General features: G+C 43.8%; 1 protein-coding gene across 2 annotated transcripts; it reads left to right on the forward strand.

Annotated features, from left to right (window-relative positions):
* Positions 1 to 16,912: 16,912 nt before the first annotated feature.
* Positions 16,913 to 19,289, forward strand: TCEAL4 (transcription elongation factor A like 4). 2 transcript variants are annotated; one of them, XM_075538560.1, is made up of 3 exons: positions 16,913 to 17,047; positions 17,619 to 17,689; positions 18,059 to 19,289. In XM_075538560.1, exon 3 carries the CDS (start codon positions 18,082 to 18,084, stop codon positions 19,024 to 19,026), a length of 945 nt encoding a protein of 314 aa, XP_075394675.1. In that variant the 5' UTR covers positions 16,913 to 17,047; positions 17,619 to 17,689; positions 18,059 to 18,081; the 3' UTR covers positions 19,027 to 19,289. The 2 variants fall into 2 exon arrangements, with proteins under 2 accessions (XP_075394675.1, XP_075394674.1); XM_075538559.1 differs by having other exon boundaries at positions 16,951 to 17,119.
* The last annotated feature ends 4,179 nt before the right edge of the window (positions 19,290 to 23,468 follow it).

Genomic DNA, 23,468 nt, shown 5'->3' on the forward strand with positions numbered 1-23,468 from the left:
GGGGGCAGATGAAGGGGAGGAGGAGAGAGTGGAGCACATCCTAGCCCACCAGGCCTTGAGGACCATGTTCCCGCTCAGAGCAGCCAGTCCACTTAGAGGATCACATGGCCGGCCCCACTATGAGACATGACATCCCTCACTGACCCTTAGCCCCACATTCGACAACACTTAAGACACAGTGTGAGCATTGCGCTTGATCTGATCCCGCCACACCAAGGCAAAACTCTAAAGGGGTGCAACAGAACAGCAAGGGCACGGAGCAGTGTGGTCCCCAGGGAATGCCAAAAGTGGACTTTGGGGCCAGGACTTGGTGCTCCAACAGACTGGACTCGAAAACGCTCGTAAAGGCCAACAAACAGTCCTTGAACTAACTACAAGCTTTTCTTTCTTGTGTTTTGTTCCTTTTGTCATTGGTTTATTGTTTTGTTTTATATTGTTGCTAGGTTTTGCTTTGTCTTGTTTTTGTGCATGTTATTATCTCCGCAGGTCTGTCTAAATAAGATAGGCTGGATGAACAATCTGGAGGAGAAAACAACAGGACCGACAGTTCCGGGGGGACATGGGAGATTGGCAGGTGGGGGGAAAGGAAGTGGGTATTAACAAACCCAGGGACAAGGGAACAACAAGTGATCCAAATCAGTGGTGAGAAGGGTATAAGAGGCCTGGTAGGGCGTGATCAAGGGTAATGTAACCAAGAGGAATTACTGAAACAAAAAGAAAGCTGAGCATGATAGTGGGACAACAGGAAAGTCAAAGGAAATAAAGGAATGTGCTAAGAGGTAAAGGACATTTATTGAGTTTTAAAAAAAGGCATGTGTATATATATATATATATATATATATATATATATATATATATATATATATATTTGTATATGAGGATGTGGAAATAGATCAATGAGTTTATATGTATAGGTTTAGAATTAAAGTAGCAGATTCACATGGGGCCTCCACTCAAGTAACCCCTAATTACAAGAACAATTTGTTCTATTAAACTGGGATTCCATGATGCTCATCTTCCCGACACAATCGCTGAAGACAAAGTGGGTGAATAAGCAAATGTGGTGAAGAAAGCTGATGAGTAGCAACAAAGCCCATATGTGATCATGAGGTGTGTGATCAAAGCCTGTGTGATCATGAGGTGTCAATGTGAACAGGTATCATGCATTAGAAAACCCAAAACAAACAATCATATCGATGCAAACTAGGGGGCTGGAGTGGAAACCCCAAACCCATCGGTAGAACAATTGGACATACCCTCAGAGAGGGGTCACAAGGAAGGGATAAGTCAGCCAGGGTGTAGTTTAGCACTGACAAAATACAGAACATTCCTCTAATTCTTTAATGCTTCCTCCCCCTCCCACTGTCATGAACCCAGTTCTACCTTACAAATCCGGTTAGACAGGAGGGTGTGCACTGGTACATATAAGAGTTGTCAGCACAAGGAATCTAGGACAGATAAACCCCTCAGGAACAATCATAGAAGTAGTGATACCATGACAGTAGGGGGAAGGTGGGAGGAAATGGAGGAGAAAGGGGGATCTGATTGCAATGATTGATACATACCCCCGAGGGGGTGAACAACAGAAACGTGGGTAAAGGGAGGCAGCACATGGTGTCATATATGAAAATAATAATAATTTATAATTTACCAAGGGTTCACGAGGATGGGAGGGTGGGGGAGGGAAAGAAAAAATAGGAGCTGATACCAAGAGCTTATGTAGAAAGAAAATGCTACAAAAGAAAATGTTTGGTTTTGTGTTGTTGTTGTTTTTTTTTTCAAGAAAGAAAAGTTTGTAATTAGTTCAAGGCCTTTAGGAGTGTTTTCCTGTCCAGTCTATTGGGGCACCACGCCCTGGCCCCAAAGTCCACTTTCAGCATTCCCTGGGGACCTTGCCGCTCCATTCCCTTGCTGTTCCGCTGTACTCCCCCAGTGCTTTGCCTCGGTGTGGTGGGATCTGGTCAGGTGCAATTCCCACACTATGTCTCTGGTGCTGTCCCCTGTAGTGCCATGGGTCAGTGAGGGGCATCATGTCTCATAGTGGGGCCAGCCAGTCTCTGTGGACTGGCTGCTCTAATCAGGAACATCATCCTCACGGCCAAGAAAATGTTTTTAAAACGATGATGACAACATATGTATAAATGTGCTTGATACAATTGATGTATGAATTGTTATAAGAGGTGTAAGAGCCCCCCAAAAATGATTTATAAATAAATAAAATGTTCTTTGCAGTAGATTTATCTAATGAAACATGTCTTTTGATTAATGACTGCTATTTCCGAGAGCATTGATTGTGGATCCAAGCAAGACAAAAATTCTTGACAACTTCAACCTTTTCTCTGTTTATCATGTTACCTATTGGTCCACTTGTGAGGACTTTGGTTTTCTTGACATTCAGTTGTAATATATACTGAAGGCTACAATCCTTGATCTTCATCAGCATGTATTTCAAGTCCTCCTCATTTTCAGTAGGCAAGGTTGTGTCATCTGCATATTGAAAGTTTTTGATAAGCCATCTACCAGTCCTGATGCCACATTCTTCTTCATATAAGTCAGTGTCACTGATAATTTGCAAAGCATACAGTTTGAACAAATATAATGGGAGGATACAACTCTGACACACAACTTTCCTGACTTTTAAACCATGCAGTATTCTTTTGTTTTGTTTACACACCTGTCTCTTGATCCATGTACACATTCCATATGAACACAATGAGATGTTCTGGAATTCCCATTCTTCTCAGGGTTATCCATAGTTTATTATGGTCTACATAGTCACATGCTTTTGCATAGACAATGAAACACAAGTAAACATCTTTTGGATATTCTATGCTTTGGGTCAAGATCCATCTGATAACAGTAATGATATTCCTTGTCCTGCATCCTCTTCTGAATCTGGCCTGAACTTCTGGCAGTTCCTTGTCAATGTACTTCTGCAATTGTTGGAAGATCTTCAGCAAAATTTTACTTGTGAGTGTTATCAATGATATTATTCTATATCATAACACTGTTGGGTCAAGCCAAAAGGTGCAATGTTGAATGATTTTATGGGCAAATGATTGAATAATGTAGGAATCATGAAATGAAGATGGAAAGAATGTACAAAATCATTATATCAAAAAGAACTAATTGACAGTCCACTATTTCAGGTAGTAGCATAAAAACAAGAACCAAAGGTACTGGAGGACGACATTCTAGTGGCATGGAATGCATTAGCCAAATGCAAGGCCCCAGGAATGGATGGAATGTCTATTGCAATGTTTCAGCAAACTAAAGAAGCACTGGAAGCACTCACCTGTCTATGCCAGGAAATTTGCAACACAGCTACCTGGCAACCTGACTGGAAGAGATCCATATTTGTGCCACCAAGGTGTCATGCCCTTATTTACATTAGTAGCCATCCAAGCCCTTTGGTAGGCTACAAACACTTCATATTCATACAGTCCTATTCAGGCATTAGGTAGGAATTACAAAGACTATGCCTTGAAGAACAAAGAGCCCTGGTGGCATATTGGTTATGAGTTGGGCTGGTAACTGCAAGGTCAGCAGTTCAAACTCACCAGCCATACCACAGGAAAAAATACAAGGCTTCTATAAAGAATTAAAGTCTTGGAAACTCACAGGGACAGTTCTACACTGTCTTATTAGGATACAATGAGTCAGAATCAACTTGATGGATTGATTTCTTTCAGGGGAATACCTCCAGGGACCAGAGTAAGTAATTCATAGCACTGTGAACAACTACATTTCTTATGAGCATGTAACGTTTGTAAAAATTTCAGTTGTGTATGTAACATTTGTGAAGATTGACTGTATCTGAAGCTGTTAAGTAATCTGGGGCGATAATGAAAGTATAGTTTAACATTGCAGAATTTGGTGACAATAATAATAATAATGAAAATACAACATATTAGAATTTCCAGTTAGAGCAGTGTTGAGAATAAATAGTATAGCATTTAATATAAACATTAATAAAATTAAAATAAATGACTTGAATATTCCATTCAAATGCATGAAAAGAAATGCAAGATAACTAAAGAAGGCAACGTGTCATTTTGACGTGCTGTGGTTGTTTGCTGGCTGCTATGATACTGGAAGGTACGCCACCAGTATTTCAAACACCAGCAAGGTTGCCAGGTGAACAAGTTTCAGAGAGCTATCAGACCAAGAATGCACTTCTAATCAGGAAGAGACAATCTACCTCTGAGGAATTCGCCACTGAGAACTTTAGGAGTAGCAGCAGAGCATTATCTGATATAGCGCCAGATGACGAGTTCCTCGAGTTGGAAGGCACTCAGAATACAACTGGGAAGAGATTCTTCCGTAAAGTAGAGTCAACCTTGTTGACATGGATGGAGCAAACCTTCATTTGCTGATGAAGCATCACCTTTTTTTTGATGAAGCATCACTTAAAATGAGAATAAAATACTCATTAATAATTGGAAGATCATACAAAATATGAATTTAGGAAAATCTAAAGGTGTCAAAAATAAAATGGAAAAATGAATGGAATGTATAAACATCAATATCCTAGGTATTAGTGTGCCCAAATGGACTGCAATTGGCCATTTGGGGATAATCATGTGATTTACTATAACCAAACCAAACTCACTACTGACTCATAACGCCCCTATCGGACTGGATAAAACTGCCCCTGTGGGTTTCTGAGACTGTCACTCTTTACAGGAGCAAAAAGCCTAATTTTTCACCCAAGGAGTGGCTGTTACATTCAAACTGTTGATCTTGCAGTTAACAACCCAACACATAACCACTTCACCACCAGGCCTCCTCTGATAAATTGAAAAGGAACAGCATCACATTCATCGTCAAAAAGAACATTTCCAGATCCATCTTGACTCACAATGCTATCTGTAATAGGACAATACCCTTACACCTACACAGAAGACCAGTTAATGCATCTATTATTCAAATTTGTACACCAACCACTAAAGTCATGGATGAAGAAATTGAAGAAATCTACCAAGATCTTCAGTCTGAAATTGATCAAACATGCCATCAAGATGCATTGGTAATTACAGGTGACTGGAATGCAAAAGTTGGAAACAAAGATGAAGGATCAGTAGTTGCAAAATACAACCTTCAAGATAGAAATAAAACTGGGTTTGCATGAGAAAATTTCAAAAGACTAACAACTTGTTCATTGCAAATGCCTTTTACCAGTTCCTAGAAATGGATAGCATGTTTGGTGAAAATGAAAAAAACTCTAAAAAAATAGATTGGCACAGTGGTGACAATGGGCTCAAATAGCGATTGAATGGATTGTACAGAACCAGGTAGTGGCTTTTTCTGTTGCACATATAGCTGTTTTGAGTTGGAATTGAGTCCTAGTACCTAACAACAACAACAAAAGAAGGCTGAGAAAAATGAATCTTTAAAGTATAAGTAGAAATGAAAACTACAGGAAAGCTTATAAGTAATGTAAAGGTTAATTTATGTGGAAGTCACGAAAATTAGCAAATCACTGGATACAGAAAGCTCATTGTCACTGAGTGGATTGCAACTAATAGTGACCTTATCTGTGGGACAGAGTAGAACTGCTTCTGTGGGTTTCTGAGGCTATAAATCTTTACAGGAGCAGAAAGCTTCATTTTACTCCCTCAGAGCAGCTAGTAGTTTTGAACTGCTAATCTTGTGGTTAGCAACCTATATCACAAGCCACTACACCACCAGGACTCCTTTTAAGCAGTGGATATATTAATCAATAAAATATGGAGAAAAGACAAATACAAATTTAAAATGACAAGGGAGAAATAGTCACCAAAGCACAGGAAATTTGGGAGCCTTTCCTTTTAATTGGTAGTAAAATTATTATATATAACAAATATTTGTAATTTCAACCATTTTTACATAGAAAAAACCCAGTGACCTAGTTATAGCTAGAGAAATCATTCTACATGTAGATAACTCCATCATGTTTCCTGTTTTTCATTCAGCAGGCCTTGGCTTGGCCCAGAAAGCTGTGATTTTGATAAGTATCCCGTGACAAATGTGGGAAAACCCTGACATAAACAGCTGGCATCAATATTCAATGTTTACCTCACAGAGTTCTACAGTCTCTGAAGGGTCTCTGTTAACATAATGACTCAAAGGGACAATGGTCTCTCATTCCCACCTGAGACCACAGATGGCTTTCCCACATGGAATCATGCTTAAACGTCACAATATTCCTAAGTAGTTGGAAGGACTTGGTATTCCTGTCACATTGTAGAGAACAGCCTGGTGGGCAGGTAGTGAGTTACCTCCAGTGTCCCCATGATGGGGCCCTGATCTGGTCCCTTTTTTGTCCAGTCATCTCTTGGAGCAGCCTCAACCTCTAACTTGGTTCTTCTCTATGCGTTCCAGTTTCAGAGCTCTGAATCCAGTCCTTTGCTGATGTTGCACTAGGAGGGATAGTGAGAGGATAAGAAAGCACATGAAATAGAAGAGTCAGAAGAGGAAATGGAACTATCTCTTCCTCTCCCTTCTCTTTCTCTCCCCTTTCCCTCCTTCTCTTTCCTCCCCCAACCCCCACTCCTGCCTTTGTTGCTCAAAGCACTCCCAGGATACCCTGTGAGCAGGGCTCTGAGCTAACTATCTCTCTCCCTGACCACAGAGCAAGCCATTTCATCCCAAAGTCCGAAAGGGGCAAATCTGCCTTTGACGCCCACCCCGCGTGGGCACGCGCTCGCGCGCGCGCGCACACACACACACACACACACACACACACACACACACACGGCGGAAGCGCCCACCCCCTCTGCTGTCTCCAAATACCTGAAGGCAGGAGCCTGCCCCTCCTGCGGGTCACCTCAGTTCCAAAATCTTCAAGGTTGCCATCCTGACGTCAGGTTTCTATGGCAACCGCGGATTACTGGAAAAACACCGGAAAAACCCTGTTAAAGCATGGTCCTTGCGCCTCACTGTCCTTTGCTGCAACAGGACATCTGTGCTCCTCAGACCTCCCCTGGACTCAAACTCACTACCGTCTTTCAAAGAGATTTTGACTCATAGTGACTCCAAACCCTGTAGGTTTCTGAGGCGGTAAATCTTTACGTAAGTAGAAAGCCTCATCATTCTCCCATGGAGTGGTTAGTGGTTTTGAACAGTAGACCTTGCGTTTCCAACCCAAACTCATAGCCATTGAGTCAATGCTGACTTATAGCAACCCCTCTGTGGGTTTCTCAGATTGTAACTGCGGAAGTAGAAAGCCCAGTCTTTCTCCCGCAGTATTGGGGGTTTCCAACGGCCAACCATGAAGATTGCTGACCAATGTGTAACTACTACACCAACAGGGCTCAAGTGACCTGTGGTTAACAGCCAGGCAACTAGACTGTGACGGAAGCAGCCTGGTGGCATACAAATTGAGCTGCTAACTACAAGGCCAGTTGTTTGAACTCACCTGCTGCTCCGCAGAAGATGGGGCTGTTTTAAAGTCTTAGAAACTCAATGGGGGCAGTTCTATCTACTCTGCCCTGTAGATTCACTGAGTCTGAATCATCTTCATGACAGTGAGTTTGGTAAGACTTGGACCCAGGTGATTGGTGGAAGTCTGCCCAGTTTAGTAGAAGAAATTCCTGTTGTCAGGAATTTTATTTGATTCGTTCAGACACAGAAGGAGAGTAGGGAGGTCGGCTAGCTCCCCTGAGGGGGAGCATGTAGAATATTGCACAACATGCAAAGCAGTGAACCATTTGAGGCAGGAAGCTACGAGGCCGTCCACAGTCCTGTGACAGAAGGATCCAGAAACAACTATAAATGCCATTTAAGGAAACTCTGACTTCTTTCAGAGAGGCAGGCCTCAATTATTAGAGTCATTTTAGGAGACAAAAACCTAGTCAACTGAGTCACGCAAAGGTCTGTCTTGTGGAAATTCTTAACTTTCATTCCTGATATGTCCTTCAAAGTGGCAGGTACTTCCTGGCCCATGTATTTCTAGCCGCTGCACATTCCGTCTCTATCTCAGGAATGATTGCCGAATGGTGAGTCAGGAAAGAGAAAAGGAAGGAGAAACAGCCAGGACACTTTCCCTTTGAGACTCTCAGAACCCAGCTGCCCTCACAGGGGGTTCTGTTCTGCCTCTCAGGGGTGGGTCTCACAATGGGCCCACCACTCCCCTCCCCTTTCACGTGTCTCACTGGCTCCCCAGCTATTCCTATGATATTTCCCAATGTGCTCGGGTTCTTTCACCCACGCACTGTCATCTAGTCAATTCGGCCGCATAGAAACCCTATAGGACAGAGTAGACTGCACTTGTAGTTTCAAGGATGGGAATCTTTATGGAGGAAGACCTCATTATTTTTCCCAGTGAGTGGCTGATGAGCACGTCTCTGGGCCCTACAGATGCATCCTTACTCCATTGGCCTGAGTGCTGGAGAGAGTCAAAGTTCTGACAAAGGAACAAGAACAGTAGTGATAGGAAGTATATGCCTTACATCTGCAGGCTAATGGGCTTCCTTTTTTGAACCTCAGAAGTGGACAGGAAACGATAGTTAAATCACTGACTCATCTGACCATTTATTCAAGTTGCCTTTTGTTAACAGTTTAAAATCAACATATTGAAATTGGGAGAAGCGGTCATGCAGCAGATTATCCAATGCAACGTGTCATTTGATCTCTCGTCTACTGGAAACCATATGGAGTTTCCAGCAGTGCTATTCTGCCCTGAAGGGTCAGGATGTGTCAAGGGGACTCAGTGTCAGTGGGCTTCCTGGCCAGGTTACAGATTTATGCCTTCAGATGTGCAAAGCAACGCTCAAAAAAGGCATCACCACGTATTGATAAGGAAACAAGCTGAGAGAGCAAAGTACCTGCTGAAATAAATGTAGAGACATATCAGTTACACACAAAGGCCGACTTGAAACGACTTTCACTGGCCACTTTGGGGGACAAAAGAGCATCAAATTAAATACAGAATAAAATCAACAGATAGATGGTAATCCTTTGAGTACAGTAGGAAGCTGCAAGTCTTTCATTCTTTCTGATATAAACACATAAATGAGTAGGCAGGTAGCTGCCTGGATGGGGGAGAAGAGAAAGTAGCAGCCTAGAGCTGAATGCTGATGAATAAATCAGTAAGGAAGCAATTGGAAAAGGAACACCTGACTAAGATCACATAATCAATGCGTGATTCAGGCAAGAATCCTATGTGGTGACTCAGTCTGCACAAAGCCCACAGCAGTCACCATGGAGACAGCAGCGTCACCAGGGCGAGACCACTGTGCTCTCCACATTGCAGACCACCACTTCTCAAATCGGAAATGGGGGCGGATTGACTCTCAGCCCCAGGACACCCAGGGCAGGACAACCAGCCCTCAGTCCCCTCTGCTTGACCTGGAACTCCTGAAGGTGGGAACAGCCCCTCCCTCAAGGGGGCCATGCCCTTATAAGGGCCATCACAGTAGCAATCCTGATGTCAGGTTTCTATGGCAACAGGGACTGCTAGCCTCTCTGAACATTGGAATCGCCCCCGCACAGGCCTCATATCTCCCCACCCCCACCTCCGCTTCTGTTTCCTGGACACCTGTGTCCTTCAGACCCTCACCTGACAGGGCGCTCAAATGAGAGCAATTAGACTGGAACTTAGGTGATCACAGGAAGTCTGCTCAGTTTAGTAGAAGAAAGCCTGTCCCTGCTGTCAGGAATCATGCGCCATTAAGTGCCAGACCAGCAGTTCAAATTCACCGGCCACTCCTCAGGAGAAATACTCTCCGGTAAAGAGTGCAGTGTGAACGTCTCACGGGACAGGTCCACCCTGTGCTATAGGTTCGCTATGAGTCAGCAACCACCCAAAGGCAGTGAGTTCATGAAGAGACAGCAGGGGGTAGGATGCGTTGGCAGTGAGGGGTCCCAGAGTTCCTGGAGGTCAGCTAGCTCCCCTGAGGGGGAGCATGTGAAATATCACACAACATGCAAAGCAGTGAACCATCTGTGGCAGGAAGCTACGAGGCCGTCTGCAGTCCTGTGACAGAAGGATCCAGGAACACCTACAAATGCCATCTAAGTTATCTCAGACTTCTTTCAGGGAGGCAGGCCTCGATTATTAGTCATTTAGGAGGCAAAAATCTAGTTAACTGAGTCATATAAAGGTTTGTCTAATTGCTCAGCTAATGGTACTACTTCATGCCCAGAAAATGCTTTGACAGAATATCAAAATGTAAGAAAGATGACAGGTGAGTGAGTATCCTGCTTAAACAGAAAATGTAGGCTGTGAGAACTCCATGTACCACTGGGGACATACAATTGTTACACTCTAGTTGCAGAGCCATTGATTATGCAATAAAATGTCAACCTCAAGGTCAGTGGTTCAAAACTGCCAGTTGCACCACAAGACAAAGATGAGGCTATCTGCTACCATAAAGCGTTTTCAAAGCCTCAGAAACCTAAAGGGGAAGTTCTAGTCCGTTCTATAGGGTCACTATGAGTTGGGATTGACTCAATGGCAGTGGGTTTAGTTTTTTGGGTGCTTATTATAAAAGAAAGTGAAATCTCCTCGACTGTTGTACCCTGAGGTGTGGATTCTCAGGCAGCATGTCTACAAAGAGCAGATGAGCCCCAATGTCTCCAGATGCTATAAATTTCAGAAGCATGATTTTTATAGGAAAGGAATTTTTTAAAGGGACATAAAAATATTACTTATAAGGTAGAATTGAGATCATGATAGTAGGGGTGATAGCAGGAGGTTGGAGGGAAGGTGATGGAGAAATGGGGAACAGATTACAAGGATCTACATATAACCTCATCCCTGGGGGACAGACAGCAGAGAAGTGAGTGAAGGGAGACGTTGGATGGTTTAAGATAGGACAAAATAATAATAATTTATAAATTATCAAAGATTCATGGGGAGGGGGGAGTGGGGAGGGAAGGGCAAAAATGAGGAAGGAACACCAATGTTTTGATAAAAGCAATGTTTTGAGAATGATGAGGGAAACAAATGTACAAAAGTACTTGACATAATGGATGTTTGTGCGGATTGCGTTAAGAGTTGTACAAGCCCCCAATAAAATGATTTAATAAAAACAATATTACTTATATGATTCTGTTGCTGTTCATAAGGTCTTCAGTGTCTAATTCCTCAGAAATAGACAGCCTGTTCTTTGTTTGTGGTCTGTTCTTAGTCTGGAGGCTCCCCTGAAACCTGTTCACCTTGGATGACACTGCTAGTATTTGAAATACTAGTGACATAGCTTCCAGTATCACAGCAACATGCAAGTCACCAAAGTACAATCAACTGGCAGGCAAATGATGCCACTTGAAGGACTAAGGCACACCTGACCCAAGTCAGGGTATTTTCCATTCCCTCATATGCACATGAAATTTGGACAATGAATAAGGAAAACCAAAGAAATATTGATGCACTTGAATTAGGACATTAATGTCAAAGACTTATGGCATTGTTAAAGAATATGGAAGCAAACAAATCTTTCTTGTCGGAAATGCAGTTAGGATGGTGAGACTTCATCTCATGTAATTTGGATATGTTATCAGGAGAGAGACGAGTTCCTAGAAAAAGACATCATGCTTGGTAAAGTAGCTCTAAAACTCATTGCCATGGAGTCAATTCCAACTCACAGAGACCCTATAGGCCAGAGGGGAACTCCCCCTCAGTGTTTCTGAGGCTGTACATCTTTACTCACTCATTGCCATCAAGACAATTCCAACTCATAGCGAGTCTATTAGATAGAGCAAGAACTGCCTTTGTGGGTTTCCAAGACTGTAACTCTTTACAGGAATAGAAAAACCTCCTTGTTAGCCCACAGAATCGCTGGTGGTTTTGAACTGCTGACTTGCAGTTAGCAGCCAAACTCATAACCCACTACCACACCAGGGCTCCTCTAAATCCTGGGTGATGTTTACAGAGCAGAAAGCTTCCTCTTTTTCCCATGGGGCGGGCAGCTGATGGGTTTGAACTGCTGATCTTGTGGGTAGCACTCCTAACTCAGCTCCTAACCCACTAAGCCACTAGGGCTCCTTTGTTAAAGTAAAAGGTCTATGAGAAAGAGGACGTCTCTCAACTAGATGGATTGAGGCACTGGCTGCAAAAATAGGCTCTAACATACCAATTGTGCCGATGGCACATTTCCTTCAGTGGCACAGAGGGCCACACTATGAGCTGGAACTGACCCCAAGACACTCAACAACAACTTGTATAGTTAGAGCTGAAAATAGGCAAAGACTATATTTGTTTAGGCATGGATTCATAAATAATAAATGGGAGCGGAGCATGGGAGTAGCAAACAATAAATTCTGGACAGCGGTTCCATCTGACGGCGAAGTAGTCAGAGAAGTGACACAGGGGTACCCATTCTTATCTGTGGTGTTTAACTTTATAGCCTTGTTTGTGTGTGCATGTTTGCTTATTATAGTGCTCACTATACTTTTGAAAGGGCCTGACGTAAAACATCTTTGACATGAATATAACTCAAAAGGGCTATGCATCTGATGAATAAATAATCCATAATTCACTCAAAATGTAGAAAATGCATTCAAATACATACAAATATATTCATAACGTCGATCGCACTGTGCAATAGTTTAAAAAAACCCACAAACTGCAACCAGGGTGGTATATCTCCTCCCTTTTCTAACAATGTATGGGACATGCACACATTGTACACCTGTTGAATATGGATTTTAGCTAAATAAAATGTGTTCTCTTTTCTCTTGGTGTGTAACCACAACTATAACAACTGAAAATAACACTCACTTTGAGCTCACAGTTCTTAGGTAGGAAATCTGGCATGGCAAGACTGTCTTCTCTGCTCAAGGTTACCCAAGAGTGGAATAAAGTGGTCAGCGTCACCGGGATTGCATTTTTGAAGGTTCGGGGGAGGGGAGAACTCACTTTGAATATCATTCCTGGTGTTGATAGAATTCATTTCCTCGTTGCTGTAGGGCTACAGTCCTCTGTCAGCTGCAGGGTGCTCTCAGCTCCTAGAGGCTCTTCCTACATGGACATTTCGTTCTTCAAGTCAGCCAAGATACACCAAACCCTTCTTGTGAATTGAGTTTCTGACTTCCTCTCCTGTGGACAGCAAGAGAACTCTGTGCTTTTAAAGGGCTCATCTGATTAGCTTAGGCCCACTTCATTAATCTCTACTTTGCCATATAACCCCCCCCAAAAAAAAAAACCTCAAACCCTTTGCCATCAAGTATATTCCACTCATTGTGACCCTACAGGATAGAGTGGAACAGCCCCCCAGTTTTTCTGAGGCTGTGTGTTTTTACAGGAGCACACGGCCTCACATGTCTCCTGACCTGTGCTTAGAGCAGCCCAAAAATATTACTGAAAGAACTTGTCTGCAGCCAGCCACTGAACATGGAGACATGTTTAAACATGCTTTGTTTGAAAAAGCGCTACCATGTATAAACGAACTGTATTAATAATACTTTTTTTAAATTAACCCTTTTATATTGGACAAAGAAGGTTTAAAACAAGCAAAATTACTAAGGATAAAGCAGGGCTGTAAATTCACCCTGAAGCTATAACAATTGTACATGTTGTATTTACCTGACAACAGGCCTCATAATACATGAAACAACAACTGATAGAGCTGAAAGAGCATTGACAAGTCCACACTTATACATGGGGAAATCACCACTCTTGTTTCAAGAACCAATTCCCTCATTTCCACTCCCTGCCATTGAGTCTACTCCAACACATAACAAGCCTAGGCAGGGTTTATAAGACGGAATCGTTACAGGAGCAAATAGCCTCATCTTTCTTCCACAGAATAACTGGTGAGTTTGAACTCCAGACCTTGGGGTTAGAAATCCAATGCTTACTTAATAATGTCCCAAAAAAAAAATCAGCAAGGAAATAAAAGAAATAAAAATCACTGTGAACCAACTGGATCTGACGGCTTTAAAACATTCTACCCAAAAAAATTTAAAAAAAAATAATAAAACATTCTACCCAACAATAGAATGTACATGCATTCCCCATGCACATGTTAGATTCAGCCAGATAGACTACATCCTGGATCGTAACACAATCCTTAACAAATGCAAAGATTTTTTTCTTTTTTTTAAACATTTTATTAGAGGCTCATACTACTCTTATCACAATCCATACATATACATACATCAATTGTATAAAGCACATCTGTACATTCTTTGCCCTAATCACTCTCAAAGCATTTGCTCTCCACTTCAGCCCTCTGCATCAGGTCCTCTTTTTTCCCCCTCCCTCCCCGCTCCCCCTCCCTCCCCCCTCCCCCTCCCTCAAGAGCCCTTGATAATCCACAGATTGTTATTTTGTCATATCTTGCCCTATCCGGAGTCTCCCTTCCCCCGCTTCTCTGCCATCCATCTCCCAGGGAGGAAGTCACATGTGGATCCTTGTAATCAGTTCCCCCTTTTCAACCCACTCTCCCAGCATCGCCCCTCACACCCCTGGTCCTGAAGGTATCGTCCACCCTGGATTCCCTGTGCCTCCAGCCCCCATATGCACCAGTGTACAACCTCTGCCCTATCCAGTCCTGCAAGGTAGAATTCGGATCATGGTAGTTGGGGGAAGGAAGCATCCAGGATCTGGAGGAAAGCTGTGTTCTTCATTGGTACTACATCGCACCCTGACTGACCCACCTCCTCTCCTAAACCCCTCTATGAGGGGATCTCCAGAGGTCGACACTTGGGCCTCTGGTCTCCACTCTGCACTTCCCTCTTCATTCACTATGGTATATTTATACACACACATACACATACACCAAATGCAAAGATTTTGTAAAAATAAATGCAAAGATTTGAAACTAGTGAGTCTCTGATAATGATATAAAACAGGGAATAAGTACTAGAAACGTTAAAGGACACTGTGAAAATTTGGACATTAAACAACAAGCATGTAATTAAAAAGCACGTTTCGGGGTGGGGGAGAACCTCAACCATTTTAAGATACTTTTTTGTAAAGCTTTCAACTTTTGGTTAAATATAATAGAATTTGAAACATTAGAAAGTATAAAGTTTGGGAGGGAGGGGAAAAATGAGGAGCTGATGCCAAAGGCTCAAGTAGAAAGCAGGTGTTTTGAGAATGATGATGGCCACATATGTATGAATGTGCTGGGCACAATTAATGTAATGTACGGATTGTGATAAGTGTTGTATGAGCCATAATAAAATTATTTAAAACAAAAAGAAAGTATAAAGTTTGCTACTGTGTTCAACGAAATGAAAAACCCTATAAGCAAAAAAGACGAAAGAAAGTCTCAAGGGAAATTCAAAGTACATAGATTGGAATTACAATAAAATGCAAAATGAAAATCTCCAGCTATCAACCTTTGTGGGTCAGAAAACAAATTGGTGGCTGTCAAGGCTAGCGTGAGGAGAAGAGGCGGTCTGTACGAGAGCACGGGGTATGCTCCGGTAGGAAGCGACACCTCGGAACATCTTGATGGTGGTGGTGGCGGTGGTGGTTGCATTTGTTGTACTTGTCAATACCGGCCCAACTGTAAGCTTAAAACGACGAGTTTAACTTTATCTACATTGTACTTCAACGAAAATCATCTTATTAGCATGTATCTTGTTATGTACTGACTTTCCAGCTGTTTCAGCTTGTCACACACCTAGACAAGGGCCCTGGGTCTCAGTGACCTTTGTCTTCCTTTAGGAGGGTGGATAGCGTGACCTGAACCTCATGAAGGATCAGCTACCTTCTAATCAGTTTGACTTTGTTCAATACACTTCCTGGGATGGGTGACATCCGGAGAGTCTCATACCCTGAAGCATGAGTCCCTCTCTCATCCAATCCTGACATGTATCCCCCATTACAGCCCCCACCAGCCTTACCTCAGGTTTACATAGGAACAAGGACAGTGGCAGAGGTGCCATGCACAAGGCTTCTCCTCATGGCTGCTCTATTCTGTTCCCAGTAAAGGAAGGCACCTTGACCACCAGAGACCAGCATCTTTTGGGCTGCCAAGAGCAAGCAGGACCACATTTATTTACCAACTCTCCAGCCCCTTCCCCAAGCTGGGCGGGTCAAACTCAGATCCTGACCATGTCTGACAGGGCCCTGTGCCCTGTACCCCTGCCATCCCCAAGCCTGTTCATCTAGGGCACTTCTCCCTCCCGTACTCACTCTGCCATACAGGCCTTCCTCCATCTGAGAGAGGCCAACCTACATTCCATCTCAGGGCCTCTTTGCATGTGCTGCTCCCTCTGGGCATGGAATGCCCTCCCACTCCAGCTCTCTTCTGTTCATACCCGAGGTTGCCATTGAAAAGAAATGCCCCCGAGGGGATTTCTGTGTGACACCACCATTGCCGTCCCAATTAGATTTCTAGTGCTATTCTTTCTCACAAGTACGACAGGAGACTTGGTCCCATGAAGACCACTTGAGTAAATACACTAAACAAATGGAGGACCTAGAGAAGAGCATGTCAAATAGATGGCACTCTGCCCGGGGCCCAGTGAATACTCCCTAGTCAATGTCTCCGTTTTTTGGCACACAGGGTGGCCGTGAGTCGCAACTGACTCATCAGCACTTCATGACAACTACATTTTGTATGCTATCTGCCCAGCTGACAAGCTAAGCTAACATATATTCCCTCTCATTGTTTTGTATGACCTCATTGTGGGGTTCAGCGTTCTTCCTTTCTTTTTAAGAATCATTTTATTGGAAGCTCTTACCGACATTTTAACAGCTCATAATTCCACCAGAGCAAGCATAATTAATTGTACAGTTGTTGCCACCATCATTTCCAAGCTCCTGCAGGCAGACCTGCCCATGCCATTTAGAAACCAAACCAAACAAACAAAACACCTCTAGGCAGGGCTTTTGTTAACATTCTTACGTTGACCAGGTTTTCCACGAAAAGTAAAGGGCCAAGGGGCCCACCGAGGTGGCAGGGTGCGGGTTCGAGCAGCTGACAGGCCTGGGCCGGGCGCTCGCCCCCCTCCCTGCAGCTGCTGTGACGTGCGTGCGGCGCTCACGTGACTCGCCGTGGCCGACCTGCGCACCCGCTCCCCGCGCCCGCCGGTCCTTCCAGCGGTCCGGCCCGGAGCCTTCTGTTCAGGCCCCTGGCCTCTTTCCTGTCGCCCCAGCTTCCTTCAGGTCAGTGTGAGGCCCCTCTTGATTGTTTGCGGAGCGCTCGCGGAACGCTGCAACGGGGACGGGAGCACAGAGGTGGGTTCAGGTGCGGGGACGCTGGCCCGTGGCAGTGGGAAACAGGCCCCCGGGGGATGCGGGCTAGCAAGCAACCAGTGGGCAGGGAGTAAGCACCTCCAGACTCGGGGGCTACTTTCCGGGCACCCGCACCTTTCTTTCCTACCTCCATCTTGGAGTCGGAAATGGTGGGCAGAGGGAGCGTCCCAGCTGGGCGCCGAGGAAAATAAACCCCGGTTACTGGTGGTGGCGTGGAAGGAAAACGTGGGCCTCCGGGGTAGGGAAGCACGTTCCCTCCAGCGGGGAACTGGGAGAGCAAAATTACGTAGTTGGGGAGAGATCTGGTGTGCCGCCACAGACCTGAAAAATGGCGGCCAGGGAGGGGGGAGGGGGATGTGGAGAAGGGAATCGTTGAGTGAGGAGCCCTAGATTGAGGGAAGGACCCCTTGTCACTCTGCTATCTATCGCCATACATCCTCCTCCTGTCACTGCGCCCCGCCTCTCTCTTGTCTGTCTGCAGGTCTGTGCGTCTGCTACCCCAAGCACTCCGAGACTAGAGACAGAGGAGAAGCCTGTCCAGAAGCCCTGCAGGTCTGTGAGAGGCGGGCAGTAGACATGCACCCTGGCTGGGCGGGGTATAAGGACAAAAGCTCGGCAGGATTTCGAGACCCCATTGTCTCGCATATATACACATTCCATCCTGGCTGGCAATAGAGATGATGACAGTGTTTACCTGGGAAAGCAGGGGGAGGGGGAGGGGGGGTGGGGAGGGGGTTGGAGACAAAGTGAGCAATTGGGGGAGGAGGGGTATGTGGTGTTTAAGGGAAACCAGAGGCACACTTGGAGGCCCAGGTTAGAGGGATCCCGGTGAGGGCAGGGGTGAGATGCATGTACTATATTTAGAACCTGCACTTCACTCCTAAGTCCTCAGCCTCCCTTGTCTCCTCTCCTTACCACCAGGACAGGAAAAGGAGAATCTCAACATGGAAAAACTCAACACTGAAAATGAAGGAAAGCTTGAAAACCAAGAAAAGGTGGAAAACGAAGAACTGCCACCGACTAAGGAAAAGCCAGAAGCCACTGGCTCTCCAGAAAACAAGGAAAAATTAGGAACAGAAGACAAAGAAACATTAGGAACAGAGGACAAAGAAAAGTTAGAAATAGAAGACAAGGAAAAGTTAGGAACAGAGGACAAGGAAGAGTTAGGAATAGAAGGCAAGGAAAAGTTAGGAACAGAGGACAAGGAAAAGTTAGGAATAGAAGGCAAGGAAAAGTTAGGAACAGAGGACAAGGAAGAGTTAGGAATAGAAGGCAAGGAAAAGTTAGGAACAGAGGACAAGGAAAAGTTAGGAATGCAAGGCAAGGAGAAAATAGAAACAGCAGACAAAGGAAAGTTAGGAATGGAATGCAAGGAAAAGTTAGGAACAGGAGATACAGGAAAATTAGAAATGGAAGGCAACGAAAAGTTAGGAACAGGAGACAAAGGAAAGTTAGAAATGGAAGGCAAGGAAAAGTTAGGAAATGAGGAAAAGGCAGATGAGGAAATGCCAAAGGATAAGGGAAAGGCTGAGGGTGAGGGGACGCCCGAAGAAAAGCCCACAGATGAAACCAAGGCTACAGCCAAGCGCCCAGCTCAGGATGATGTCCCCAGAAAAGCAAAAAGAAAAACCAATAAAGGGCTGGCTGAGTACCTCAAGGAGTATAAGGAAGCCATTCATGATATGCATTTGAGCAATGAGGAGATGATAAGAGAGTTCGATGAGATGGCAAGGGTGGAGGATGAGGTGAAAAAATCCAAACAGAAATTGGGGGGCTTTATGTGGATGCAAAGAAGCTTGCAGAATCCCTTCCACCCTAGAGGTCCAAGGGAACTTCGGGGTGGCTGTAGGGCCCAACAGAGAGGCTTTGAAGACATTCCTTATGTGTAGTGCCTTTGAGCTTCACTTCCTGTTGTGACTGATAGAACACGATCAACCCTGCTCTCCTTTCTTGCATTTCCCTGGCAGACATTTGCCAGGCTCTGCTTTAACCTTATGCTGACACTTGGCTTTCGGCATCCCTCTAGGTACCAATAGCCTTTTGACCCAACTACAGCGCTCTGTGTTTCAGTAGGGGATTTTCACCCATTGCATGAAATTAAAAAAAAATGTTTATGGTGCATTCTACAATTAAAAGAGTTTGCAGAACCATATGTACAGCATCGGTCCATTTCTTTAACATACAAACTTAGTAATATAGGCACAGAAAAAAAAGGGAAAATTGTGTCTCCTAAAAGATTAACAGTGGTTGTCTGTGGGTGCTTTTTCATGGTGGTTCTTCTTTGTGCTTTTACGTTAAAAGCACTCCTTTTTTTAATACAGAAGTAATTTTAAAAAAATCAAAACTAGGAAACCCATACATAGCAATTAAACAATTGTTTAGGCATTCCACTGAGAATTAATCAGAAGTTCACATGGTGGTAAAACTCACATTACTTCTGGGACTCATAGCTAGATGAATCTGCCTGCCAGTTGTTAGATATGCATTGCTGTGGAGATTAGTATCACCAGCTGTGATATGTGGGCTGCCTAGTGGATCAGGTGAGGTGCTGAGCCCGTGAGCTGGTTGGTCTGGTGCCTACCCTCACCCTCGAACTAGGAAAGCCAGGGCCTCTTCACACACTGGAGGGGAGTGCTTGAAGGAGGTCTCATCCATGTCTAGGAATATGTTCAAGTAATTGAGAGGTAGGTGCCTCCCTACCCTTGGTACTGCTATGGCTGCTAGGCACTATGTACCTTCTCATGGAGCCTATGTGTGTTATTGAGTTGATTCCATCATAACAATCTTACATTCTAAAGCCTTCCTCACTGCAGATGGGCTACAGCAGTGGTTCTCAACCTTCCTAATGCCACGACCCTTTCATACAGTTCCTCATGTTGTGGTGACCCCCCCCCAACCATAGCATTATTTTCGTTACTTCATAATTTTAATTTTGCTACTGTTAAGAAACGTGGCCCCTGTGAAAAGGTTTGCCGACCCCAAAGGGGTCACAACCCACAGGGTGAGAACCGCTGGGCTGTATATTACAAATGGGCCACCTTGAGCCAGCAGAAAAGTAGGGAATTCTCTACTGACTACAGCTAAGCAAACCCAGTTGGGTAGTACCCAGTTGTGATTTAGGCCCTGATGCTTTTTTTTTTTTACATTTTATTAGGGGCTCATACAACTCTTATCACAATCCATACATATACATACATCAATTGTATAAAGCACATCCATACATTCTTTGCCCTAATCATTTTCAAAGCATTTGCTCTCCACTTAAGCCCTTTGTATCAGGTCCTCTTATTTTTCCCCCTCCCTCCCCACTCCCCCTCCCTCATAAGCCCGTGATAATTTATAGATTGTTATTTTGTCATATCTTGCCCTATCCGGAGTCTCCCTTCTCTGCCGTCCATCTCCCAGGGAGGAAGTCACATGTGGATCCTTGTAATCAGTTCCCCCTTTCCAACCCACTCACCCTCCACTCTCCCAGCCTCGCCCCTCACACCCCTGGTCCTGAAGGTATCATCCACCCTGGATTCCCTGTGCCTCCAGCTCCCATATGCACCAGTGTACAACCTCTGCCCTATCCAGTCCTGCAAGGTAGAATTCGGATCATGGTAGCTGGGGGGGAGGAAGCATCCAGGATGTGGGGGAAAGCTGTGTTCTTCATTGGTACTACATCGCACCCTGACTGACCCATCTCTCCTAAACTCCTCTATGAGGGGATCTCCAGTGGCCAACAAATGGGCCTTGGGTCTCCACTCTGCACTTCCCCCCTTCATTCACTATGATATATATATATATATATATATATATATATATATATATATATACATACATATATATATATATATATATATATGCCCTGATACTTAACAAAGTTTTTTAAAAATTATTTTCTTTCCATGCGCATCTCCATCATACTCAGATACTGGAGACTGAGCCAGGAAAAAAAAACAGTAGTCAGATGCTGTGACAATCACATCTATTAATTTCTTGTCTGCTGACACTTCTGAGAAGGAATGATATCCCAAGAAGTTGCTGTTAGGCTTTGCCCTACCATTTCAACACTCTCCCCCCCCCCCCTCAGCTCTTGATTAGTTTAAAGTGTGTGCATTTTAAAGTAGATTTATTTTCCAACAGTTTCTGATCTAATAAACTATTATAAAGATGGTACAGAGCTTGCTGCATAGCCACACACACACAAAAACAAACACTGTCATCAAGTCAATGCTGACTCACAGTGGTTCTCCTGTGGGATTCCAAGACTCTTTGTGGGAGTAGAAAGCCCAATCTTTCGCTTTCAAAGCTTCTGGTGATTTTGAGCTGCCAACCATGTGTATCACAGCCCAACCTATAACCACTGCCACCAGGGCTCCAACCATAACCAGATTGCCCTATTGGCATCTTACATTCCCAGAACCAAACTCACTGCCATTGAGTGGATTCTGACTCAGTGACTATAGGACAGGGTAGAGCTCCTCCTGTGGGTTTCCAAGATTAACTACAGTAGAGAGCCTCATCCATTCTGTGGAGCAGCTGGTGGTATCGAACTGCCAGCCTAACGGTCAGGAGTCCGACATATAAACTATGACACCAGAGCTCCAATTTGTCACAAACCGACATTAATACATCATAATTAACTAACGTTTATATTCAGATCTTCTCAAATTTTCATATTTTCCCAAAAAATATTTTATTGAGAGCTAACACAGAAAGATCATTCCATAGTTCAATCACATCAAGCAGTGTTGTACAATTGCTACTACAATCAGTTTTAAAACATTTTATTCTTTCTTGAACTTGACATCTGCTCACCTTACTATTCCCCCCTCCTCCACTGTTTCCCCCAGGAATCCTTATTCTGCTTGCTGTCTCTATAGGTTTATCTATCCTGGGTTTAATATACCAAACACATATAACAAAAATTCAAGAGGGCTACCGCAATAACAAAATACATCAGAGATAAACACCAATATGGAAAAAAAATCCAAAATGTTGAAAACCATACTGTTCTTTTTCTATTCCAGGTTACCACGGTACTTGTCATGTCTCCCTATACTTCTCTGGGCTGTGGCAACTTCCCAGACTTTTTTGTTTTTTATGGCCTTGGCACTTTTGAGCAGTTTCGTTCATTTTGGGTATTTGTAGACTGTTCTTCAATTTGGGGTGGTTGTTTTTTTCCCATGGTTAAATGGTTGTGCCTTGTAGTTTGGGGAAGAAGATCACAAAGGTAAAGTGCCAATTTTACAATGTCATATCAAGGGTACAGGCTATTCATCTGATTCGTTTAATGTTAACCTTGGTCGCCTGGCTGAGGTGGTATTTGTCAGGTTTCTCCATTGCAACGTTTTATTTTATTTCTGTACAATTATCAAATACACATTGGTTTATCCAATAAAAACTACATATTTTGCTGCTCAAATAGTTCCACTGTTGGCCATTAGAAGTTCTTATAGTTGGCACCTCTATCCCACTGACATGCTCCCGTCTTTGGGGGTTGCTTTTTTAGTACTTTCTGGCACTAAAAGCCCTAGCCTAATCTTATCTATTTCCTACCCCAATCCTCAAATCACCCACTTCTCCAAGGACCTCCGATACTGCTCATTGGAGAATGGTATTAAAAACCAAGATTGGGGTCTGATTGCTACTGGGATATCTGTGCTTATGGGCCTCCGCCGGCCGATCAAGGAGATGTGGCTGTGGATGTTGTTAGGTACTTTCAAGTTGGCTCCCAGCCATAATGACCCTATGTGCAACAGAACAGCATAGTCTCTAGGTGTGTGCCGTCCTTGTAATGGGTGCTGTTGGAGCCCGTTGCTGCAGCTGCTGTGTCAATCCTCCTCGTTGAGGCTCTTCCTCTTCTTTATTGATTCTCCTTTAAGCACGATGTCAGTCTCTGTGGACTGGTCCCTCCTGATAACATGATCAAAGCATGTGAAATAAAGTCCCACCAGAGAAAGTAGTCTGGTAGTACTTTTTCCAAGATGGATGTTTTTTGTTCTTTTAGGGATATATATTCAACATTCTTGACCAACACCATCATTTCTTTGATCAGTCTTCCTCACTGTCCAGCCTTCCCAGGCGTGTGAGACAATTGAAAATACTTTGAGTTGAGTCAGGCTCACCTTACTTCTCAAAGGAATATCTTTGTTTTTTAAGACGTACAAGCTCGTTGGCAGCAGCTTTCCCTAACGCAGTACGTAATTGCTGCTTTCATAAGCCTTGATTGTAGATCCAAGTAAAATGACAGCTTCATTTTAGCAGCTTCATTTTTTTCTCTGTTTACTGTGATTTACTCTACTGTTTCCTTATTGGTCCAATTTGAGGGTTTTTATTTTCTTTA

This window comes from Tenrec ecaudatus, chromosome X (genome assembly GCF_050624435.1).
Source record: "Tenrec ecaudatus isolate mTenEca1 chromosome X, mTenEca1.hap1, whole genome shotgun sequence".
Classification (NCBI taxonomy): Eukaryota; Metazoa; Chordata; class Mammalia; order Afrosoricida; family Tenrecidae; genus Tenrec; species Tenrec ecaudatus.

What these genes read in the sequence shown, in the direction of transcription:
- TCEAL4 (XM_075538560.1), top strand. Translation starts at nt 18,082, where the DNA reads ATGGAAAAACTCAACACTGAAAATGAAGGAAAGCTTGAAAACCAAGAA.